Source organism: Aedes albopictus, chromosome 1 (assembly GCF_035046485.1).
Source record: "Aedes albopictus strain Foshan chromosome 1, AalbF5, whole genome shotgun sequence".
NCBI lineage: Eukaryota > Metazoa > Arthropoda > Insecta > Diptera > Culicidae > Aedes > Aedes albopictus.
The window spans coordinates 250,994,472-251,020,564 of NC_085136.1; the positions used below are offsets into that span (position 1 = coordinate 250,994,472).

At 43.9% G+C, this 26,093-nt stretch overlaps 3 protein-coding genes across 3 annotated transcripts in view; all 3 read right to left on the bottom strand.

The window, feature by feature from the left end:
* The window catches only part of LOC109400406 (polypyrimidine tract-binding protein 2), a 1,522,650-nt gene that overhangs the window by 902,576 nt on the left and 593,981 nt on the right, over nt 1-26,093 (bottom strand). The window lies entirely within an intron of this gene.
* LOC134291500 (uncharacterized) lies at nt 5,011-10,380 on the bottom strand. The gene has a single exon (XM_062859298.1). The coding sequence runs from the start codon at nt 10,378-10,380 to the stop codon at nt 5,011-5,013; it is 5,370 nt and encodes a 1,789-aa protein (XP_062715282.1).
* Nucleotides 22,449-24,317, bottom strand: LOC115256076 (leucine-rich repeat-containing protein 40-like). The gene is made up of 2 exons (XM_029854317.2): nt 23,811-24,317; nt 22,449-23,745 (listed from the first exon to the last, which is right to left on the bottom strand). Exons 1-2 carry the CDS (start codon nt 23,828-23,830, stop codon nt 22,659-22,661), a joined length of 1,107 nt encoding a protein of 368 aa, XP_029710177.1. The 5' UTR covers nt 23,831-24,317; the 3' UTR covers nt 22,449-22,658.

Consider the following 26,093-nt stretch of genomic DNA (forward strand, 5'->3'; position numbering starts at 1 on the left):
GATATTCCTGGAGAAAAGCCTGGAGAAATTCCGGAAGAAATTTCTGGGGTAATTCCTGGAGGAATTCCTAGAAGAGTTACAGGAGAATTTCCTGGATAAAATCCTGGAGGATTGCTTGGAGGAATTCCCAGAGGGATTCCTGTGGGAATTGCTGGTGGAAACCATGATGAAATTCTTGGAGAAATCTCTGGACGAATTCTTAAAAGAACTACTGGATAAGTTTCTAGAGGAATCTCCAGAGGAGTTCTATTATTTTTCATTTTCTGAAAAAAAAACTTTAGAAAATCCTGGAGGAATTTCTAGCGGAATTTCTGGAGGCATTCCTGGAGAAATCCTCGAAGGAATTCCTGAAGGAATCCCTGGGGGAATCCGTGAAGAAATTTGTGAAGAAATTCCTTCAGGATTTTTCAGGAATCCCTGAAAAACATCTGAAGGTATTCCTGGAGAATTTCCTGGAATAATTTCTGAAGAAATCCCTAGAGGATTTGCTGGAGAAATCCTTAGAGGACTTCTGGAGCATTTCCTGGAGGAATCTTTGAAGGATTTCCTAGAGAAATCCCTGTAGAAATTCGTGGTGAAATCCCTGAAACAATTCATAAAGCAATCTCAGGAGAAATTCCTGGAAAAATGCTGATGGTATCCTTGGGGGAATCTTTGGGGAAAATCCTGGAGAAATCCCACGAAAAATCCCTGAAGAAGTTCCTGCAGGAGTTTTAAGCGGAATTCCTAGAGGAATCCCTGCAGCAGTTCCTGAAGAAAAATCTTGGAGGAATTCCTGAAATAATTCTAAAAGGTTTTCCTAGAGAAAATCCTGGAAGAATTTCTGAAGGAATCCCTAAAAGATTTCCTAGAGAAATTTCTGGATGATTTGCTGACATAATTTATAATGGAAATCCTTGATTAATTCCTAGTGAAATTCCTGGAGGATTCCCTGGAGAAACTCCTGGAGTAATTCCTCGAGGAGACCCTGGATAAATTCCTGAATGAAATCCTGAAGAAAGGCCTGCATGGATTTCTGAAGGAATCCCTGTAAGAATTCCTAAAGCAATCCCAGGAGAAACTCCTGGAAGAACTCCTGAGGAATTTCTGGAGGAGTCGCTAAAGCAATTTCTGTAAGTATATCTTGTGGAATTCCTGGAGAAATCGCTGAAAAAATTGCTGGAGAAATCTCTGCAAGAATCTAAGGAGGAATTCCTGGAAGAATGCCTAGGTGAATTCTTGGTGGAATTCTTGGAGGATTCCCTGAAGTTATTCATGGAGAAATCTTTGGATGAATTCCTGTAGGAGTCTCTGGGGAAAAAAACCTTGGAGGAATCCCTTGAAGATTTCCTGAATATATTTATGTAGGGATTCCTGGGGGAATTCTAGAATGAATCCCGGAAGCAATTACTGGAAGAATCTTTGGAGGAATGCCTGGAAGAAGTCCTGAAGGAATGCATTGAGGAAACTCTAGAGGATTTTTTTTGGAGAAATCCCTGAAAAAAAAAATCTTGTGGGAAGTCTTTAATGGATTCCTGGAGAATATCCTAGAGGAATGTCTGTAGGAATTCCTGAAGGAATCTCCAGAGGAAGTCATGGAGAAATCTCTAGAGGAATTTCTGGTGTAATTTCTGGAGGAATCTCTAGATGAATTCCTGGAGGAATTTTTAAAGAAATCCCCGTATGAATTTCCAGGGAAATCCCTGTAAAAAAATCTAGAGGAATTCCTGAAGAAATTGAATCTCTCAAGGAATTCGTAGAAGAGTACCAGGGATAACTTCTAAAGAAATAGCAGATGGATTCCTTGGAGAAATTCTGGAGGAACCCTTAGAAGAGTTCCTGAAAAAGCTCCAGAAGGAATTACGGAAGCCATTCCAAGAGGAATGGCTGCAGAAAGTACTGAATTATTTCCTGGAGCAGTTCCTTAAAGAATACATGGATCAATTCCTGAAGGAATCCTTAGAAGAGTTCCTGGGAGAATCTTTGGAGGAATTTTTAAAATAAGTTGTTGCAGATAGAATCACAGAAGGAATTCCCGAATTAAGCCTTGCAGAAATTCTTGGAGGAATCCATGTTGGCATCCCTGGAGGATATCCTAGAGTGATGCCTGTAGGGATTAACGGAAGAATCTCTAGAAGAATCCCTGGAAGATTTTCTGGAGGAAAATCTAGAGGCATTTCTGAAGGAATCCCTGGATGAATTTTTACGGGAGTCCCTGCAGCAATTCCCAGAGAAATCCCTGCAAAATTCTGGAGAAATTTGAAGAATTTCGTGGAGGAATCTCTTGGGAAATACCTGGAGGAATCCTTGAAGAATTCCTGAAGAAATTGCCGATGCAAGCTTTTGAGAAATCCTGCAGGAATTCTTAGAAAAGTTCGGGGAGGAACTCTTTGATGAATTCCTGTAGCAGTTCTTGAAGGAATACTTGTAGGAGTTCCTGAAGAAATCCCAGGAGGAATCCCTGAAGCAACTCCTAGAGGCATTTTTAAGGGAATCCCTAAACAGTTCCTGGAGGAAGTGCTGGATTAATTCCTGGCGGAGCTCCTGAAGGAATTAATAGAGGAACTCCTTCCTCATCCTTGGAGCAATGTTTGAAATAATGACTAGAGTTGTTCCTGAAAGAAACACAGAATGAAATTCCCGGGTGAATCCCTGGAGGAATTATTGAAGGAAAACCTGGAGAAATTCCTGAAGAAATCCCAGGAGGTCTGGGATTCCATGAATAATTTCTGTAGAAAAAATATGAAGGAATCCATGTCTGCAATATTTTTTGGAAAATTATTGTTGGAATCTTTGGATGGACTCCCAAAAAAATGTTTGGAACTCTGGTAAAATTTCTTGTACGGGTTTCTGGAAGATATTTCTAAATACTTCGAATTATTCCAGATTGAGTTATTGGAGCAATCTCTAGTGGAATTCTTGAAGGAATATATGGATAAATCCCTGAAAAATTCTGTGAAGGAACACTTGCAGAAATACGTAGAAGAATGTTTGTAAAATTTCTGAAGGTATCGTGGAAGGAATTCTTGATGCATTTCTTGGAACAAACTCTAAAACAATCACTATCGCATCACTATCTTGCAGGGATGCCCATGGAAGAATTCACGAAGTAAAAACTCTTGGAGAAGTCCCTTGTGGAATTTCTGAAAGAATCTCTGAAGAATATTATGTACCTGTACTGTGCTTCGATGAGGCCGATGGTTTTCTTAGGGCCACCGTTGCGCCTGAGGCCTTCCCACATGTTTCTGTGATTGAGACGGTCGAAAGCTTTTTCGGTGCAATGTGTGTGATCCAAATGGTGGAGCAGAGGTAGCACTGTGGAGCATAATGAGATGTTCAGGATCCGCTCAGTCGCATTCAACACATTACCAGTAGCTGCTCTACTAGTGGAGTGCGGAAGGCTGGTAGAGGAGGACCTGGCTACTAAGGCTACGCGTGTCCTGGAAAGGGTCGTTGGTCGGCTCCAGAGGTACGTTCTCCTTCATTTGGGAAATTTGTGCCTCGCCAATGGCAACGGGCCTGGGTTTCGAACGCCCCTAAGATCGACTGGCGTGTAAGGGAAGTATGCGCGGCTGGTGCCAACCCTGAAGTAGCACTGGCTAGCTTCAGAGAGGTTGCAGCTTCGTATGCGGATAGGACACACTTTTTCACCGATGGCTCATCAGTACAAGAGGAAGTAGGTTATGGAATGTCTAGGGAGGCCCTAAGCCGCTGCGGCCGATTACCCGGTCGATGTGGTATCTTCTCAGCTGGGGCCTAGATATTGCTGCAAGCATGTAGACATGCTAATAGGTCTCGAGCTGTTGTATTCTCAGATTCCGTGAGTTACCTGGCTGCCCTAGGGAGCGTCCATAAATTACGTCACGCAAAAATTGCCCATTTTCAACCCCCCCTCCCCCCTATGTCACACTTTTTGTATGAAACCTCTGAAATTTTTGTATGAGTTGTCACACTTTACTAAACCCCCCCTCCCCCCTAAAAGCGTGACGTAAGTTATGGACGTTCCCCTAGAGCATGGGGAAGTTGGACACCCGTGGCTGATTGAGGTACAAGGGCACACTAATATAACCTTTGTCTGGGTGCCTGGAAACAGAAACGCGTTTGTTTGCAAGAATGAGTTAGACCTTTTTGACATGTTGGTACCGTGTTGAAAGATTTTATGTAACTGTGGAGGGTTGTGTGTGAACCACTGCTGTGCAACGTTGGCCATCGGAGAGCGAGGGAAGCCGACAGTGGTGTTTGAACAGTATTGTTGCTGAAATATGGATTCCAGTTTCTGACACTTTGGAAGAGGAGACCAAGGAGGGGTTGACTTCTGAAAAAAGGTTTGATGGCGCGTATCCCCTACGTTGTGGTTCTTTTTCGGGTTTCACCACTCCGCCGCTTACTCGGGGCTTCAATTTAAGTCCTACTACCCTAGCTGGCGGTCCAAATACACTCCGGGCCGGTATCTTCAGCACATGCAATGCCAACGTCCCACAAAAACCAGAGTGCACAATCACCAGAACGCCGCCGGAGATAACCCAACGAACAGCAGCACACAAAAATAGCACAACGGGGACGTTCTGGCACGATAGCTCGATAGCAGAAAGGAATTGCAATAAAGTGTAACACGCGACTTGGTACAGACGACGAACAACTTTATTTCTTAACACTCATGCACTTTATTCACTTTCACTTTTGATCTAATTGGAAATTGGAAAAGCTGTGCTCTGTCGGGCTGTCTAACTACGAATGGGTGGGGTGGTCGGGCTGGGTATGCTGGTCCCGCAGTCGGCTGTGAGCCGAGTTGCCAGAACGCATAAAAATCTCGCTCAAGTGAGAGCGGCAGCACCAACTGCTGCGTGAGATGATGATTCTCACGCATCAGCTCGCCTCATTAGGTTGTGAACCAACATACCCGCCGCCTTGAACTAGTTCAACAAAACGTAAACAAAAACAAACAACTTCGATCTTATCGCTAATGTGAATGAACTGAACATTTTGTCTCTTAAACTAACAGGAATTTTGTCTTCTTAGCCTAGTTTACATCTAATGTGCTGGTTCCTGATCATTGGAAGTGGATGCTGATGGATTTTCGCAGCTCGTGGTGACGACGGTGTTCGGAAGCAGGCATATTTTGGCGATGGGACGAGTGATAGTACCACGGGAAGTGCGCAGCAAAACAACTCGGGCTAGTTGGTCTTTTCCACGAATCACCGATTCAATGCGCGCAAGAGGCCAACGCAAAGTGGGTTGCATCTCGTCGACTAGGATGACCATTCTCCCGGGGATGATTTCGTCGTTGCGCTTCCAACCACGAGTGTCATGCTGCAGCTCTTGGAGATAGTCCTTCCTCCAGTGGACCCAAAAACGTTGTACGTGTTGCTGCAGCTGCTGGTAGTGCTCCAGTCTAGTCGGTGGTACGTTGTGCAGGTCTGGGCCGGGCAGGGCCTGTAGCGACGATCCAATCAGGAAGTGTGCCGGCGTCAAAGCTGCCAAATCGTTTGGGTCTTCGGTCATCGGTAGCAGCGGACGGGAATTCATCACGGCTTCGATTTGAGTGAGAATCGTGCACATGTCCTCGAACGATAATCGTGTCGATCCTAGCTGCCGATAGAGATGTCGCTTTGCTACCTTGACGGCAGCCTCCCAAAGGCCTCCAAAATGTGGGGCTTTGGGTGGTGTTAAGTGCCACAGGATACCTTCGTCGGCGCATGCGGATGTTATACTGTCTTGCTGTGCTTGGTCGCTGAACCTGTGGAATAGCTCGGTCAATTCGTTCTTTGCCCCCTCGAAATTTTTGCCATTGTCTGAATGAATATGATTTGGACGTCCACGTCGAGAGATGAAACGACGTAATGCATTCAGGAAGCCTTGAGTGGACAAATCACTGACCAGCTCCAAGTGAACCGCTTTTGTCGAAAAACAGACGAATAGGCACAGATATGCTTTGGCAGGCGAAGCACGTTTGTGGATGGGACGAAGATAAAGTGGACCAGCGTAATCTACTCCGGTGACACTGAAGGGCCGGCTTGGAATGACCCGCTGGGATGGTAGTTGGCCGATTTGTTGTACAGCTGGCGTTGGATTTAGACGAGTGCAGCGGAAACAGTTTCTGACAACGGTTTGAGCCAGTCTGCGGCCACGGGGTGGCCAGAACTCTTCACGGATTGCGGTTAGGAGTTGGCGCCCGCCGCCGTGAAGCAACTTGCGGTGAAAATGTTCGAAAACCAGGCGCGTGAACGGATGTTTGGTAGGCAGCAGTGCAGGGTGTTTGGCTTGGTAGGGCAGTAGGGCGAAGTTCAGTCTACCTCCGACTCTCAACACTCCCTCTGGGTCAAAAAATGGACTCATCCGGCGTATGTGTGACTGTTTGCCGACAGTTTTCTCTTTGTTCAGCTGCTTGATTTCCTCTGCGAATCCGTCTTGTTGGGCTAATCGAACGAGAAGCGTTTTGGCTTTGGCAATTTCGGCAACAGTAAGTGCTGCGCCGATAGGAGAACTTGGTGACGATGGCATTGTACGGCCTTTGGTACGGATGTTGGTGACGAAACGAAGCATGTATCCGACGACGTGTAGTAGGCGGCTGTAGGAGGACCAGCGGAGGAATAGAGGGTGAACGGATGTTGGTGTTTGGATGACCGCAACGGTGGTTTTGATTTCCAACTCTTCTCCTGATACTCCTGGGGGAATCAACACGGGCCAGTCTTGCGGCGAGTTGGCCAGCCAGCCGGGACCTTGTCTCCACAATTCGCTCCAAAGGAATTCGTCGACAGACATGCCGCGCGAGACCAAATCGGCTGGGTTCTCGACTCCGCGAACGTGTTTCCATTGACAGCCGTGGGTATATTGCTGAACTTCTGAAACACGATTGGCCACGAAGGTTGGCCAGGTGTTTGGGGGTGCTCGAAGCCACTGTAGTGTAACCGCTGAATCCGACCAGAAATATGATGACGACACGTTTATACCGATGGCCTTTTTGATGCGGTCGTGCAAATGAGCTGCTACAACGGCTGCACACAGTTCCAATCGCGCAATTGTTAGCCGCTTGAGGGGAGCTACTCGGGATTTTGATGCTAGGAGATGTATACGCACTCGTCCTTGGTCGTCTTCACATCGCGCGTATGTGCAGGCTCCGTATGCAGCTTGGGAGGCATCTGCAAAGGTATGAAGTTGAACGGTCGAATTGGGAAGGAATGCGTAGCGGTCTACTCGATGCTCGGAGATCTTCGACAGGTCTTGGTAGTATGATTCCCATTTGGACTTCACAGGATCTGGCACGGGTTCGTCCCAGTCGCAGGATAATAGCCATAGTTCTTGCATCAGGATCTTAGCGCGAACCACGACAGGTGCAATGAGCCCGAGAGGGTCGAAAAGCTTGGCAATATCGGAGAGGATCGACCGCTTAGTTGGAGGCTCATCGGTATTTCGAACTTGGGAATCGAATCGCAGACAGTCGGTTCCTGGTTCCCAGCTAATTCCAAGCGCTTTTATAGTTTCGTGCGGAGCAAACTGAAGAGAAGATTGCGTGCCAACTTGCTCATCGCTGAGGCCTTGCAGGACTTCAAGCCGATTGGACGTCCACTTCCGAAGCTCGAGTCCACCCTTCTCCAGTAGTTCGCTGAGTTCGTTTCGTAGCTGGACCGCTTCTTCAACAGTTTGAGCTCCGCCAATAAAGTCATCGACGTAGAAGCTTTTTTTTAATGCCGGGGCTGCCTCGGGGAATGCTTGACCTTCATCATCCGCCAGTTGCTGGAGAGTCCGAGTCGCTAGGAATGACGATGGCGCCAGACCGTACGTAACGGTGAGGAGTTCGTACGATTGCACCGGAGATTCTTTGGAAAAACGCCACAGAATTCGTTGGAGTGGTGTATCATCGGGATGAATGAGTACCTGCCGGTACATCTTGGCAATATCGCCCACCAGAGCGATAGGGAAGGTTCGAAAACGCAGAATAATGTTGAGAAGATCGTCCTGCACCACGGGACCAACGCAAAGAGCTTCGTTGAGGGAGAAGCCGGTGGAGGTCTTTGCCGAGCCATCAAACACGACACGGACCGTCGTCGTCGTGCTTGCCTCCTTAATTACGGGGTGGTGGGGCAGGTAATAGGTCGGAGAGTTTTCGTCGTCGTCCGCTTCGACCAGGCGCATGTGGCCGAGGGAGAGATACTCTCTCATGAAATGGTGATAATCTTCCTTCAATTGCGGATTTCGTTCCAGTTTCCTCTCCAAGCATTCGAATCGTCGTCGAGCGTTTTCCATGGATTTGCCTAGCAGCTGGTTGAATTCGGGTTTCCGGGGGTATCGGACAACGTAGCGGCCTTCAGAGTTCCGGGAAACTGTAGACTGGTACAGGGCTTCACATTGCCGTTCTTCAACTGAGTAGTTGTCCGAGGATGTCAGTTCTTCTGTCTGCCAAAATCGCTCCATGCTCTCCTCCAGGGAAATCATCGAAACGGTGACGGCTTCACAAGTCGTAGGCGCACAAAAAGCGGGGGAAGCCGTGCTTGAAGATCCAACGACGATCCAGCCGAAGACGCTGTCGACCAGGAGGGGGAGGTTTTGGTCTAGCTCAATACGTGCAGCGCTGGGGAAGAACGCGTAGAAATGTTTTGCTCCAAGTAGCATGTCGATGGGTTGGCTTTCATTAAAGGTTGGATCGGCGAGAAACAGGTCTGTCGGGATCTTCCAACCTACAGTTGAAACATTTTGCGAAGGGAGGTTGGCCGTCAATTTGTCCATCACCAGGAAGCTGACGCCGCACGAGAAGTCCCCCTTCCTCGACTGAATCTGGGCAAAGACGGAGTCTCGTACCGAATTTGAGAGTTTGCCGGCCCCTTGGACGGTCACATCCACCTTCTGTCGTCGCAGCCTCAGAATCTTCGCCATACGATCTGTGATGAGGTTTGGTTGAGACGCGCTGTCCAGAAGCGCGCGAGCCAGATGTTCTACACCGTAGTCGTCGATGACTTTCACAATCACGGTAAGTAGGAAAACGTTTTCACGATGATTTTGTAGAGGCGTGCTGACTTCAACACTTTGTGTAGTTTCAGATGCTGCAACCATGGATTGAGTAGGCGACTCGACTACAGACGAAGCATTCAAAGAGGGTGGAGCTGCTGATGTTGAACTAGGCGTTGTGGCTTGGCTGCCGGACCTGCGTGGAACCTCGGACTGTTCAGGGTGGAGAAGCGTGTGATGGCGTCGGTTACACCTCCGACAAGTAAAACTGGATGGACAATTTTGAGCGAAGTGGTTTCCTCTGATGCAGTTGTGGCACAAACGCTTTGCTTTAACGAGTTGCTGGCGCTCGTTCGACGAAAGGTTGAGGAACTTCTGGCACCTAATCACCGCATGCGATTGACCACAGGCGATGCATTTCTCCCCTGAATTGGTAGTAGTTGCACAAGAAGAGACTCGAAACTGGGAATTGTGATGATTCTTCCTCGGCGGCTGAGTGGAATGACTAGCAGAAGGTGCTGAATTCGGTGCGTGGTGGTTCACGGAGATTGATTCCAAAACTCGGGTTCGTCGCTGGAGAAAATCGATGAGGCAGGCGTAGTCTGGGTTCGCCACCGTAGACGCATGGTCCTCCCAAGCCTTCACCGTGTCGTTGTGTAGACGTGTGCACAGCAGATGCTCCAGGATGGTGCTCCACGAATCGGTCGGTTCCCCAAGCTGGTTCAGGATCTTCGTATGCCGTTCAAATTCGTCCACCAACCCGTGCAGTGATGCAGCAGACTCCTTCTTCATACAGGGGACGTCGAAGAGTGCCTGCAGGTGCCGCTTCTTAAGAAGATAGTCGTTCGAATACCGATTTTTCAACGTATCCCAAGCCAGAACATAGTTAGCGGAGCTAATCCCAATAGATTCGATCAACTGGGCAGCCTCCCCCTTGACAGCTGCCCGCAAATAGTGGAACTTTTGTATATCCGGCACGTCCTGATTGGAGTGGATGAGTGCGAGAAATGTATCATGGAATGCAAGCCATTGCATATAATCGCCATCGAACTCCGGCAGAGAAATCGTTGGCAATTTGATCCCAGAGAGAGTGGAGGAAACTTGAGGGGGTTGAGGGACTTGAGCGCCAAAAGCAGAAGGCGGAGGTAATTTGGAAATCAGACTGGCTTTAATTTCGAAAAGTCGAGGCTCGAACTCAGCCCGAACATTTGCATGATATGCCCTACCTTCTTCGGTTGTTTCGCTGTCCTCTAGCTGCGACTGCACTGATTCCAGGTTGTTCCAGACGCCGTTAAGGTACTCCAACCTCAGGGGTAGCTGCGCTTGATCACGTTGAACATCGTATCCCGTCGCAAATGCCTCTGCCCGGCCCAATGCAGCCAAAAGTGTCGCTCGGCGTGCTGTGAGTTGGCTCGTTGACTGCAATAGCGGCTGTTGGATCTGCTGCTGATCGTCCATTGTCCTCGGCAGCGGTAGGAGGGATCCGAAGGCGCGCAAAATCAGTCCAGGGAGAGACCTGCCAACCAGAAGACCACAAGTAGACCCACAGAAGGTACGATAAAGCACTTGGAAAGGTACTCACCTTGTCCAAGGCAAGAATTTGCCTTGTATTATTTAAATTCCGCTCGATACAGGAAGTATGCTGTAGCTCAGGCGGTTCAGATCGTCGAACCTGACGAACTGAATGAACCACCGATGTCGTACGATGACCGTTTGAGACACTTTGGTCCGATAGTGTGCGTTGCTGCAGCTGGGGACGCTACAGCACCAAATCAACCGGTCACACTGATGGAATGATCCAGAATTCCCGCGGCTGGGGACGCCACGGTAGACAATGGCCCAATTGTCTTCAACACTGGGCAGCAAGATGGCGCTTCGAGGCCACAAGCGATGTCACATGCAGGAATGAATGGTAGATGTCGTGGAACGGGAGTCGCCGGTAGCAGTTCGTGCATGCAAAAAAGACAGAAACGCAGATCTAAAGGGCACCTGCGATGTGCGCAAAATTTTATCGGACAGGTCGTTACCTTACGCCCGATTAAACGAGCCTTGTATTGAATTACAAGCAGCAGGCAGGATGGCGAACGTTGCTGTGATGTACTGAGGTCCAATATGGCAGCGCCCAGTGGACGGCTCAGCACGTGGTGACTAGGACGAAATCCTGGTCACGGCACCAAAATTATGATGGCGCGTATCCCCTACGTTGTGGTTCTTTTTCGGGTTTCACCACTCCGCCGCTTACTCGGGGCTTCAATTTAAGTCCTACTACCCTAGCTGGCGGTCCAAATACACTCCGGGCCGGTATCTTCAGCACATGCAATGCCAACGTCCCACAAAAACCAGAGTGCACAATCACCAGAACGCCGCCGGAGATAACCCAACGAACAGCAGCACACAAAAATAGCACAACGGGGACGTTCTGGCACGATAGCTCGATAGCAGAAAGGAATTGCAATAAAGTGTAACACGCGACTTGGTACAGACGACGAACAACTTTATTTCTTAACACTCATGCACTTTATTCACTTTCACTTTTGATCTAATTGGAAATTGGAAAAGCTGTGCTCTGTCGGGCTGTCTAACTACGAATGGGTGGGGTGGTCGGGCTGGGTATGCTGGTCCCGCAGTCGGCTGTGAGCCGAGTTGCCAGAACGCATAAAAATCTCGCTCAAGTGAGAGCGGCAGCACCAACTGCTGCGTGAGATGATGATTCTCACGCATCAGCTCGCCTCATTAGGTTGTGAACCAACAAGGTTCAAGGAGTCAAATATACGGCTCAAATGCTTCCCGCGCACACTTCGGAAGGAGCATTCTTCATAAATAAATGAACAAAAAGTGAGAGCCAACAATAGAAAGAATAAAAAATGAACTATACACACTTTCGCCTTCGACGCCTCGTTCGTTCCCGGAATGCGATTCATAACCGGAGAATCCGTCGTGGGCGGTAGACGCACGCTAACTGGATAAAATAAAGCTTCCCGATGACACTGTTTTTTCGGCGAAATGAAATTCATCTGTAAATTGGATGACATTTCAACGATAGCTCTATTTAATCCAAATGCGTATGAAATTCACTTTCGTCGGATGGTTGGAATATGGACCCTGGTTCCCAACCCATGGACCATGCAGTGTATTTGTCGGTGGTGGCTTTGTATCTCACTTTCTGCTGCATGACAAAGTCATGTGTGAGTGTGCATGCGAATAAAATGTATACATACGCTTCATGAATATTTCATCCGTTTTCAATATTTCTCTCGATGATCCAAACACAGAAAAATGAAAGCCAACAGCAAAAGCAGAATATCCGATTCCGATATTAAGTACCGTGCTATTGCTGTAGCATAAGGGAAATGTTGTCAATGAAAATCCTCTTTGTCGTTACAGTTGTCGTTTGCAAATCTATCGGATGTCCCGGTGATGCTACTTCTCCCGCTGCTGGCTTGTTGTTCATGAATTTATAAGTTGGTTTTATTCTTTAATCGGAATATTAAATTTATTTACCAAGCAGCAAAAAGGGAAGTTTTGTATTTTTTCGTATGCATATAGGAAGGATACAGATCAGGCACATCGAACAGACGAAACATTTAGAGCAAATTTAGTTAAAAATATTGTCATAAAACCGCAGAGAACACAAAAAATTACATACGGAAAATTATGTACTGAAAACTACACTCAGCAAAAAAAAACTAGCGAAATTCATCGAAATACCTTATGAAAATTTGCTATAAGTAATTCTTATGGATGACATAAGAATACCTTATGAAAATTGATCGTGCTTGCTATGACAAATTTCATAAGATAGACTTATGAAAAGAACAAAAAAATCCTAAAATGATGCAGACTGGATTCGTTCCATTAACGTCGGGATCACCGAGCCCGTATTTTATCCACACGGCTACCGACGCTTGAGAATACCATGTTGCTAAACATGAATAAAAGCCAAGCTGTGAGGCGATTTTACGTCATAGAGTGACCTTATGAAATTCATCCGAATCATTATGAATTATTTAAGGGCCGTTTCATAAGTTGAGCCTTATGGAAATCTTAAGGTTATTTGGCTGAGTGTAACAAGGGTAACAATAAAAGTGATCACGTTCAAATGTATGCGTGTCTCTTTTGTAGCTGTGGTTGTGAAGGTTAGAGGAAAGCAAATGAACTCTCACTTCGAACATTAGTTTTACCAATGTATAGATTTGATTGATTGATTGATTTGTCTTTATTTAAGAGACTTTCAGCCCTTGGCTGGTTCGTCTCTCCTGTATAGATGTAATAATCTATGGCAAAAGGTCGAAATACATAAGGTCAAATGACAATAGGCCGAAGGACAAAAGGCGAATGGAAAAAGGTCGCATATAACAAAAGGTTTAAGATTGTCATCGATAACGCCAACGCGCAGGTCGGAAGAGAGGACTTTTTCAGTCCAATCATCGGTACGGAGAGAGCACAGACAAACAGACGTAACACCTTGAACGATTTTCATGGAAATCCATCGCCCAGTTCACACTACCATCACCTGGTGGAAAAGTTGCACGAATCACTGTGTTGTGCAATATCGTCAACAGAAGGCGCTAGTGTGAAACGTCAAACGCATAGAAAAACGATGCGCGCGCCTCTGGTTGTGAAAGCCACAACTATGAAAATTCAAAATGATCGTTAAAAGTGTGGTCGATGGAAATTTCGCAAGTGTTACGTCTGTTTGTCTGTGGAGAGAGCCTTCACTCCGCCACTAATGACAACGGCCTGAGATTAGTCAACTTTGCTGCCGCTAGGGGGATGGCCATTAGTAGCACCTACTTTGCACGCAAGGCTATCCACAAGCACACCTGGAGGCACCCAAACGGCGATGTTTGCAACCAAATCGACCATGTGCTGGAAGATGGCCGACATTTCTCGGACGTAATTGATGCTAGAACGTTTAGAGGTCCCAACATCGACTCAGATCTCGTAGTTAGTAAGGTTCGAGCTCGGTTATCAACCGTGTCGGACTCTAGGAACTGGCGATCGATGCGTTTCAACAGGCAGCGGTTTTCAGCAGACGGTACGGTAGCTGACTATCACCAGAAGCTGGTCGAGCGAATAAGTGAAGTCAACGAGAGCGATAATCTCAACACTCTGTGGGAGTCTGTTCACGGATCGGTGAGTACAGCAGCGCGGGAGCCCAAGTAACACACTTTTTTTTTTATTTTTTTTTATTTATTACCCTCACCTAACACACCTAACAAAGTACAAACAAAAAAAAACGCAGATACTAAAAAACTAAGAATTAAAAAACTAATGTGAAATCCCAGTGGAGCATTTGCTCCTTTGAAGGGATTCACGAATAAAATCAATAATAATTCTTAAATTAAATTACATTGTGATAACGATTGTGGCTTAAGAATGAACTAAATTTAAAATATACTAAAATGCAGGAGAAAAAAACTGACAGAAGCCAGACAAAAACCTACATTCACAAAAATGTTGACACGCTTAAAGAATAAATTCATTTACATTCCTCCGTATGTGATGCTTCAGCTTGCTTTTGAAAATGATCGAATTTGATATTTCTTTTAATTCATTGGGAAGTGCATTAAACTTTAATGGTCCGTAATTGGTGATACGCGTTAGGCCTAAATTTGTACTTGCACTACTCCTCATAAGTTCATTGGCATGCCTAGTGTTATGAAAATCTGCTAGAGTTGTAACGAGGTTACAGTATTTTAATGTAATCTTTTATTACAAAATATATAGATGGCAATGAAACTCAAAATGATATTATTTCCGTGTAGGCTTACCCGCGTTCCATGTCTCTGATCCCATATAAGTTGCGATTCTACAGTAAAGGCCTGATCAAAACTAAAGATTTGCGTTCCTAAAAGGAAGTACACGAAAAACACCGAACATTTACGAGCTCGGGTATCGTCGGTCAAGGGCATAAGCCCATCATTCTGAACAATCCAGTCTCTTAAGTCTAAACCACCGAACAGTTAAGACACGATAGTGCGACATAGTGGAAAAAGTTATACTTTAATAGTGTAAAGTTAGGCTTTGATTTGCTTGAATACTTTGGGAAATAGTGAGCGCGGATACAAAATTCTAAAAGTAGGTTTGTAATTGCCAATTATAAAAACGAAAATAGTGCTAAACTTTTAATTTACGATCAGGTTTGAAGAAACGTGCTTTTGACAAAATTGGAAGAAATCGATTGTAAATTCTCGCTTGGTAGTTATCTGGTAAATATGTTATACTTTCGTGAACGAAAAGTAAAAATCTAATGCCCAAAATTATTCGCTTGAAGACTTTCCTTCAAGTGAAGGTCCACCCCTAGGACGTAGTGGTAACCGTCCAAAGTCACGGCCACCGACGATATTCGTCGAAGCATGTTGGGCCGATGAGCATTGTGCCAGTGCAGCATAACAACATCGCGAGCATCGAGCATCGATGTTGCCAGTGACAGGTCATTCTAGCCAAGCCTTCAACCTCCGTTACCTCCGTTGACGGATATTCACCACTAATCCAAACGTACCGCTACGGGGTGATTGTGACGTTCACCACGTGACGCAACATATGGTGGTTCAGTTGCCGCTATCCGCCGAGAGAGGGCCGCGGAAAGCATAAAACCGCACACGTGCAGGCTACCCGATCAAAAAGGTGACACCCTGAAGAGAACGTGTTTCGGTGGCAGGATTCCGTGCGAGTAAAGGAAAGATTCGCATTATCAGAAAGGAGAAGCAGAAAGGAAAAGAGGATCGTACAGTGAGAAAAGAACAAGTAAGCGCTACCCAAAATTGTATATACTAACCCCCTAGAGTTAAGATCATTATGTACATAGCACCACGCATTTTCAAAGATTAGTTTTAGTAAAACTTGGTACCAAATGCATAAACTCTTTTGGCAATTTTAGTAAGTTCAAGTGATTGGATGAGAGAATACTGGTGATTTCAGATTTCGGTGTTCGGGTCGAGTAGAATAGGCTCTGGGTAGGAAAACCTACAAAGGAAACCTATCCACCCTGCAGTTTGATAGCTTTTCTTTTGATAGTTTGTTTCTGTTCGTTGGAGGTCGTGTGCTAAGGTTTCGGTCGTGGGTCAGCGGTCGCGATTTAGGACCTGCCCTGAGGTCTCGCAGCCGGGTCGGGATTCTTTGGTGAGACAACTCGCTTCCTTCGCGGCAAGAAATAGCTTGCCTGGCGCTTAAGCGGAGGTAGTATCAAATCCGAGATTTATGCCGTCCCGAGTCCCGTTACAGAGTAAAAAAAAAAACAAGATTATGATGGAATTTCCTATTATTCAATGTATTATGTACAAATGTGATTGTTTGAATGTCACGCAAGGCTAATATGGGCATAACTTTGTGGTTTGAATAATTATACAGTGCAATAGTTGGGAATAAATGTGGCAAATTGAAAATTAATTTTAAACAGCGATTTTGCAAGGATTGAAGTTTTTTTTAGTTTGGATTTAGCAGCATGACCCCATGCTACTATTAGATATTGGAGCACAGAATGGATACAGGCAAAGTAAAAACGTAGCAATGCTTCATTTGGTACAAAAGAGCGAACCCTCTTCATTAGTCCACACAAAGATGACACTTTATTCGATATTTGTTGTATATGATTATTCCAAGATAGACAAGAGTCTAAGTGAAGACCCAAGTATTTGAAAGACGAGACTTTTTCTATACGCAGATTTCCTACACAAGGATCGGGATAACTAAAGATTTTTTTTCGTGGTGAATGGAAGACCATGTATTTTGTTTTAGACAAGCTCAAGGAGAGAAGATTGCCATTGAAATAATTCGTCAGACTCGCAAGGTCTGACTCAATGTCTTGTACAATAGACTGAATATTGAGGTGTGGATAAAACAAAGCCGTATCATCAGCAAAGAGCCTTGGCACGCCGCGCAGCTTTAAGTTACTTAAATCGTTAATAAATATTAAGAACAATAAAGGACCGATGTTGCTTCCTTGAGGCACTCTAATGCTCATGTGTTGTAGACTACTGCGGCAGTCATTTATCGCTACAAATTGTTTGCGATCCGAAAGATAACTCCTTATTAAATCATTTGCAATTCCTCTCACCCCGTACCTGTCCAATTTTTTCAATAAAATTTCGTGATTTATGGTATCGAACGCTTTTTTCAGGTCTATAAATAATCCACCAACTATGTTTTTATTATCTATTTCAAAAATCAAATCATCAATAAGTTTAGTTATAGCATTGCCAGTTCCACAACCTTCTCGAAAACCATACTGATACCTATACATGACCATGACGTTATTAGCACATAAGAAGTTTACAAGACGTACGGTTAACAGTTTCTCAAATATTTTATTGATTACGGAAAGAGTTGATATCGGTCTATAATTAGAGGGATCAAAAGAGTCCCCTGATTTGAAAACTGGAGTGACTTTAGCTATTTTCATAATATTTGGATAGGACCCAGTTAATAACATTCTATTGAACAGCTCAGCAATTATACCGGAGAACGGGCCTACGTTTGCTTTTACCAGATCAGCTGGAATGTTGTCATGCCCTCTGCTTTTCTGTGTATCAAGTTGGCTTATAAGAATGCTAACTTCATTTATACTAGCAGGTCTCAGGAAAATAGAGCTGCTAACACCATTTACAGGTTTCAAAAAGTCAAAGGCGTTTTTTGGAATTTTTTGTGCTAGATTATTACCGATGCTAGAAAAAAAAGCAATTAAACATTTCAGCAAAATCTTGATCTGATTCAAGAATGTTCGCACCATTTCGTAATTTTAATTTCTCATTGGCTTTAGTACGACCAAAAATTTCATTCAGTTTTTTCCATACATTAGAGTGACTAGAACTTTTGAGTATATTTTCGTAGTATTGCTTTTTGCATCGCTTCTTAGCAGATTTAACTTTTTTTGAGACATGCTCCAACATTTCAGTTATATGTTCATCTGTAGGGTTACTTTTTTGCTTGTTCAGATAACTATTTTTAATTTGTATTAATCGCCAAAGACTGTATGTCATCCATGGACAATGTTCTCCTTTCAGTCTAACAGTTTTAGTGAACTTTCTAGTACAGTCATGTAACAATTTGTTATAAGTTTCAATAATGTTATTTAAGGCAACTTCCACATCATCAACTGCAGGAAAATTATTTAAAAATACAGAAAATTCGTTTTGTAATTTGACTCGATCAACAATAGACATTTTCAATTCATGCTGCCTCTTCTCATCACTTAAAAAGAGAGATGAAATTACAGGGATATGGTCACTCATGTCACTAAAAATAGTGTGGTTTTTTAATCTTGCAGCTACATCCATAGGGCAAATGAAATGATCTAAAATGTTTTGACTAGTGGGACGTGTGGAGAAAGTATTCGTGCATACTGAACCATACGATTGTAGTAAGTTTTTATATTTAATAACAACATTATTGTTTTGCAGATTTATTGGAACATTGACATCACCAACAATTAAATATGGCTTTGTCGGAGTACATTTGGACAACCAGTCTTCTAAAATATCTTGGAACTCATTATAATCGAACGAAGGTGGACGATACACACCAACAACATTGAACAAATAGTTTAAAAGCTTTAATTCTATATGAACATAATGGAGACCATTGATTGTTTTATTTTGTAACAGTTTACATCCCAAAGATTTTTTCACAAAAACAGCTAAGCCGCCAGAAGAAGTATCGCGACAGGAAAAATATGCGCTGTAGCCAGGAATACTATAAATATTACTATTCATCTTTTTAACCCACGTTTCACCAATCACAATAACATCAACATTCAATTTACACTCATTAACAAAATATATAATTTCATCAAATTTTTCAAAATCATTTATACCTCTAACATTCCACTGTAGAACATTCAAACATTTAGTGTCAACATTTTCACATTTCAAATTAAACTCATGTAAACTATCGTAGAGCTTATTTAATATCATAGACGACGAAGAATCCATTATTCTAGCACAAATTCAAAAATTCATATAAACATATAAATTTAAAACCTATTGTGTACTTTTCTTTCGTTTGGGTGATGGGGAATGCCCAGGAACAGGTGCACATTCAATAGCACGTGAACACTTTGTATAGCTACTAATTACACGGCGGAGATCATCCCTGTTTTTTACCCAATCAGGCTTACTATTGTCATCTTTTTTTGCTAGGATGACCCCACCCCTGCCAGCCCAAATGTACTTGATATTTAAAAGTTCTTGAGATTCTCTGAGCTCCTTGAGCAGTTCTAAAGATAAAGGTGTTAGTTCATCACGCAAGGTTACATTCAATGCTCTACCGTTAACCACAAACTTGTAATCAATCACGGTTGATAACAGTTTCCCCAATTGTTTTTTCTTCGCGAAGACTGTCTCTTTTGACTCCTTACTACAGAAAACAATTCTAATAGGTACTAAAGCATTGCTATTCTTACTGTTGAAAAAGATCCTATCTGATGATGATACAATTCCAGAGGTTCCACTGATGCCCAGGGACCGGAGTAGCTTTTCAACTAATTGGGACACATTTTCATCAGGAGTGGTAGGAATTCCCCACAAAATTGCATTATTTTCTAAGGCAGATTTTTCCGATTTGTCTACATTTGCTTCCAACTTTGAAAAGTGTTACGTCTGTTTGTCTGTGCTAGAAGTAAGTCACAGTAACTTTTGCGCAACTAAAATTTGCGCCGCCATGACTCTTCTGTGGCAAGTATGTTACTTGGAGGTGATAGGCACTGCTCAAAGACGACCTGGGAACGGGTGGTTTGACGTGGACTGCCAGAGGGTAACGGACGAGAACAATGTTGCCAGAAGCCGGATGCTGGTGTCGGGGATCCGGCAGAGCAGGGAGCAATACACTAAATTCTTTTTTTACACGATCTTTTTTTACGCGGTTTTATTTTACACGATTTTTTTACACGATTTTCTCGAAATTACGCGATGTGTTTTTGGAAAGATTCTTCTCTCCTGGTCGCAATTTACTTCCGATGGGGCTCAAATTTCTACCAGAGATCTCTCTTATCATCCTTGATGCCCTGTCAAAATTTTAGGATGATCCGATAAAAAAAGTTTTGAAAACTTTTTTTACACGATTTTTTTTACGCGGAACAAAAAATCGCGTAAAAACAGAATTTAGTGTATAGGGAAGCAAGAGTAACCGAAAAACGAATCCACCGAAAAAAGAAAAAGAGCACGAGGAAAATGTGATTGCTCAGGTGCAAGAGAGTATGGAACAGAATGATATGCGGATATTTTAGGAAACTGTCAATGGCGTGCGGAGAAAAACAGCGCCTTCTCCCGTCATGTGCAACGACCGTAATGGAAACTTGCTGACAAACAAGACAATGGTGGCTGCCAGGTGGAGAGAGCACTTTGAGATATTGTTGAACGATGGGAGTGCAAAAGCGACGGACAGAATTCGAATCGACGACGACGGACAAGCTGTGCCCAGTCAACCAGTGATCGTATAAGATGTTGCATAAGATGTTAAAGTGGAGGCGATATGCGTTCATTTTACATGCACCTAAATGAAGGCATGTACGCATATGGCCTCCACTTTACCATCTTATGCAACATCTTATATGATTACTGGTTGTCTGGGTGAAACCTCCAACGCTAGACGAGGTCACGACAGCCATTAGGGGGCCGAAGAACAACAAGGCTGCTGGGAAGGACGAACTCCCGGCCGAGCTTCTCAAGCACGGTAGCGAGCAGCTGTATCAACTCTTACACCGTATTATATTTAAGATATGGGAGGAGGAAGAACTGCCTGCTAGCTGGTTGGATGGTCTCATTTGGAGTGCGCGAATTACAGAGGAATAACACACCTCAATTCAGCGTACATCATTTTGTCCGTAGTTCTGTTCCACAGGCTGATGCCGATTGAGGAGTCCTTCGTCGGCAAATATCAGGCAGGATTTCGTGAGGGCCGATCAACGACGGATCAGATGTTCACCCTGCGGCAGATTCTCGATACATTTCGGAAGTACAACTTGCAGACCCATCATCTGTTTATTGATTTCAAGGCGGCGTACGATTCAGTGAAGAGAAACGAGTTATGGCAGATTATGATCGAACATGGTTTTCCGGCGAAGCTGATTAGACTGATTCGTGCGACGCTTGACGGATCGAAATCAAGTGTACGGGTTGCGGATGAAATTTCGTCATCGTTCGTAACCTTTGACGGACTGAAGCAGTGCGACGCTCTTTCGAACTTACTGTTCAAAATAGCACTGGAAGGAGCGATAAGGAGAGCTGGTGTGCACAGGAGCGGAACCATTGTCACGAAGTCACATGTGATCCTGGGCTTCGCGGACGATATCGACATCATCGGAATCGACCGTCGGGCCGTGGAAGAGGCGTTCGTACCTTTTAAGAGGGAGACTGCGAGGATTGGACTTTACGATTAACACCACAAAGACTATGTACATGATTGCTGGTGGTCCACGTTGGTCCGGATGTGATAGTGGTGACGAAGTGGTGCTAGGTGGTGAAAAATTTGAAGTTGTGGATGTATTTGTTTATGTTGGTACTCAAGTGACGTGCAATAATGATGTTACCCGCGAGGTGAAAAGACGGATTGCGGCTGCGAATCGGGCCTTTTTCGGTGTGCAAAAACAGCTGAGGTCCCGCAGACTGCAAACGAAGACAAAACTCGCGTTGTGCAAGACGCTGATTCTTTCGGTCGCTTTATACGGTCATGAAACGTGGACGTTAAAAGAAGTTGATCGGAGAGCTTTTGGAGTCTTCGAACGTAAAGTGCTGCGAACAATACTCGGCGGTAAACTGGAGGACGGCATCTGGCGGCGTACGAATCGTACCAGGTATATAAAGAGATGGATATAGTGAAGCGAATACAACACGGCAGGCTGCGGTGGGCTGGACACGTAGCTCGTATGCCGGAGGAACGACAAGCAAAAATTATATTCAGCAGAGAACCAGGAAGGGGTCGTCGTCGGCTTTGTGGAAGGCCGCGGTCACGTTGGCTTTTTGCAGTTGACGAGGACCTAAGGACTCTAAACGTTCAGGGCGACTGGAAACGATTGGCCCAGGACCGAGGCCAGTGGAGGCGAATACTTCATTCGGCGTAGACTCACCGCTACGAATTGTAGCCTATCAAGTATCAAGTAAGTAATTGGATATAATGGGATATCACAGAAGTTAACATGACATATCATGTAAAAATCATAAAATATCATATAAACTTCCATTATATGTCATGTAGTTCAGCATGACTCTGAGTGTTTATATGACATGTAACACAAATTTACATGATTTATCATGTAAACCATCATAACTCTAAATTTACATGACTAAAATAAAGTTTTCATGACGTGTAAAGCTCATTATATTTATCTATGTATAGGGTTGCACAGCGAAAAGTAGAATAAAGGAAAAATGCGGAATGTGTGATATTCTTCACAACGCTTAAGGACAAGGTATTTGGAGTACATAGCTCAAAATTTCTAGAGCACCGTTTTTTAGAACCGTTGAATGGATTTGGATGAAAATGCATCACGCTAATTGTTCAGTGGTTGTCAACAGCGTGATGCATTTTAATCCAAATCCGTTCAACGGTTCTAAAAAACGGTGCTCTAGAAATTTTGAGCAATGTACTCCAAATACCTTGTCCTTAACTCAAAGTTTTGTAGAAAGGTGAGTATTGTGTAGAACGTTTATTAAAAATGGCTGTAACAACATGTTATCATGCTTAGGATAACACTGACAAATAAAATCCAAACATAGATACATATTTATTTTTCGCAAAACTCATGGATTTTTTTTGGTATTGTATGTCCTCTCAATTTCAGCTCTATAAATGGCCTCGATAATATCATTTGCAACATTTTGTTGCTCAACTATCTTAGAGCTAAGTTTTTCCAGCAGCTCCTCCATCTTTTGGAATCTTTTGTTCACTTCGACTTCAAGTTTTTGCACTCTGGTGCTCAATTCAGAAAATTGTGGATTGTTGTTTAATACTGTTTCTTCAATTTGGGCTAACCTGGAGTCAAAATTGGCTTTCTGCTGCTGCAACTGATCAATCGTCAAACGGCAATCAAATCCAAAGACAACCTTGCTGTCTGTGTCGCAAGTTAATTCTCCTTCAATTGTCATATCTGATTTGTTTCTCAGTAAACTATTTTTCCATACACAGTTTAGTGGGTTTCCAGCTAGGTTGACTTTTTTAAGCCCGCGGAAATGGTTGATTGCGAAATGTGTCAATTTATTGGCAGTAAGATTAAGATGGGAAAGCTTAGGCATGTGCCAACTACATACGTCAATATGTTTCAATTCATTGTTTGCAAGATTTAAATGAGTGAGCGATGGCAAACTCGCCAACCCATGATTGTAAATTTGTTTAATTTTATTAGAAAACAGATCAAGACTTTCCAAATTGTCCAAACCAGTGAGCTGGTCAATTTGAACTGTTTGTATTAAGTTACTATTAAGATCCAAATATTTCATTTTTTTCAGTTGATTCATGTTCTCTGGAATTCGTGTCAATTTTTCATTTCTACACACAAATTTTTCCAGCGCATAGTACTTCCCACGTTCTATAATCACATTTTCCGTTAATGTGAATTGTAACTCAATGCTCGTTAATTTTGGGCTTATATGAATCGTTTTAACCTTTCCACCATGAAATTTGATATGAATGCATTTTTGGAGTTGATCAGTGAAATTTTGAGGGAGTATGTTGCCATAAAAATATATAAAATATAACGATTCCACAGCTGGAATCTCTTCCACTGAAGCCGCATCACCGGGCAAATAGAAATTTCTAATCTCAGCTTCATTTTTCGAGAGATGCACAGAGAACGACTTTATTTCACCAAAAGTACCGATTAAAAGCAGCCTGTAAAGAAGAGAAGAAAACGATCATCCATCAAGTACAACAATATTCGCTGCACTTTCACTTACAATACCACAATTTCTTTCATTTTGAATAAGGTTTCAAACGATGTCACTTTCACTGGTAGCACTGAATGTTTAACTGGAAGTTATCCCAACCCAACCGCTTTTTATGCGCATGCGGTCATTCAGAACATCAGAGTTACATTAGGGTGGCGCAGTATTTCGGAGGAATCAGTCTTTGATATTTACAAGTAACATTTTAATAGCTTTGCGTGAAATCAACGTTTTGATCATTTAATTAATTACGAGTACATTCTCGCGAAATGTAATTTGTGTCCCAGTGAATGGATGTTCTGGATAAATACGTGTTGAAATAACTTGCGCCTAAAATAATCCACAATTAAATAATCCTAATTGATATTGCGATTTTTTTTCGACTTAGACAGGGTTCTCTCCGAATCCTCAGGGAGGGTTCTCTCCGCATCCTCCGGGAGGATTGTCTCCGAATCCTCAGGGACGATTCTCTCCGAATCCTCGGGAGGATTCTCTCTGAATCCTCAGGGACGATTCTCTCCGAACCCTCAGGGAGGATTCTCTCCGAATCCTCAGGGAGGATTCTTTCCGAATCCTCAGGGAGGATTCTCTCCGAATCCTCAGGGAGAATTCTCTCCGAATCCTCAGGGAGGATTCTCTCCGAATCCTCAGGGAGGATTCTCTCCGAATCCTCAGGGAGGATTCTCTCCGAATCCTCAGGGAGGATTCTCTCCGAATCCTCAGGGAGGATTCTCTCCGAATCCTCAGGGAGGATTGTCTCCGAATCCTCAGGGAGGATTCTCTCCGAATCCTCAGGGAGGATTCTTTCCGAATCCTCAGGGAGGATTCTCTCTGAATCTTCAGGGAGGATTCTCTCCGAATCCTCAGGGAGGATTCTCTCCAAATCCTCAGGGAGGATTCTCTCCGAATCCTCAGGGAGAATTCTCTCCGAATCCTCAGGGAGGATTCTCTCCGAATCCTCAGGGAGATTCTCTCCGAATCCTCAGGGAGGATTCTCTCCGAATCCTCAGGGAGGATTCTCTCCGAATCCTCAGGGAGGATTCTCTCCGAATCCTCAGGGAGCATTCTCTCCGAATCCTCAGGGTGGATTCTCTCCGAATCCTCAGGGAGGATTCTCTCCGAATCCTCAGGGAGGATTCTCTCCGAATCCTCGTGGAGGATTCTCTCCGAATCCTCGGGACGGCTCTTCTCGAATCCTCTTGTAAAGCCTGTATCCTCAATAATCGGGATACAGATACGGCCGATAATGTGACAGTTTTCGCCGGCCGTCGTAATGTTTACCATTAAGGTCTTTTGTTCTCGGTCCACCAGCTGGTCATGTTTACACAACAAAACCGATGTTTACGTTCATCCTTATTGTTCTCAGCTACCACACGGAGAAACTCAAGTACCTAAATTTGAGTTTTTTTAAACTCACTTTTGAGTTCTTTTTTGTCTCTTCTCTCATCCACTCTCTTTGTTGTTGTCAGAGAGCGAAGAGCAAACCAACCCAACTTTGACAGTTCGGTGCGGGAAGCCAAAATTGAGTAAACAGCATTGAACTCAAATTTGAGTATTTTGAACTAGCAGTTGGGTGAAAAAAAACTTAGCCGGTAGGTACTTGGCCGCACGGGATCAACTGTAAAAAACCTACTTCAACATCGCTTCCATGAACTCAAATATGGGTTCCCGCACGCAACCCCGAAGTTGGGTGAAATAAACTCATATTCGGGTACTTTGTTTTCTCCGTGTATGTTTTCATAACAAAAGCAGCTGATTTCGCCTGGATCGGGGAAAGAAGGCGAAAATGTGTCATAAATGTTAGGTTAGTACCATATTAGGGCGAGTTCAATTTCGTCGCTTAAGTCTGATTATTCGTAAAAAATACAATATTTACGCCGAAACAGAACTGTGTGAAACTGATGGCGAAGTTTTAATTGATAGTGCGTGTGGCGAGATTTAGTGTTGACTTTTAACCACAGAAAACAAACGTTCACATTCTGTTCACCGGGTGTGCAAAGCTGTTACCGATCATTTCGAAGCAATGCCGTTATGTTCCCGATATGCGGCGCTGGCATCTTCTGAACTGTACATCGATTTTGCTACCATATACAAAATTAGGCGCCAGCTATCAGAAGGCCGGCTCCAGAGGCACGTTATCCTCCATTTGGGACATTTGTGCCATTGCCAATTTCATCATTTACGTGAGGGAAAAGAAAGGAAATAAGGATAAGGATAGGGGTAAGGACAGATAGAGAAATAGGAAAAAAAATACTCTGGAAGAGGGTACTAACGCATAAGCGTACTATACTGGAC

Coding starts and splice junctions, on each gene's coding strand:
- LOC134291500 (XM_062859298.1), bottom strand. CDS start 10,380: ATGGACGATCAGCAGCAGATCCAACAGCCGCTATTGCAGTCAACGAGC.
- LOC115256076 (XM_029854317.2), bottom strand. CDS start 23,830: ATGAAAGAAATTGTGGTATT. Junction 23,746..23,810: donor ATGAAAGAAATTGTGGTATT/GTAAGTGAAAGT, acceptor TCTTCTTTACAG/GCTGCTTTTAATCGGTACTT.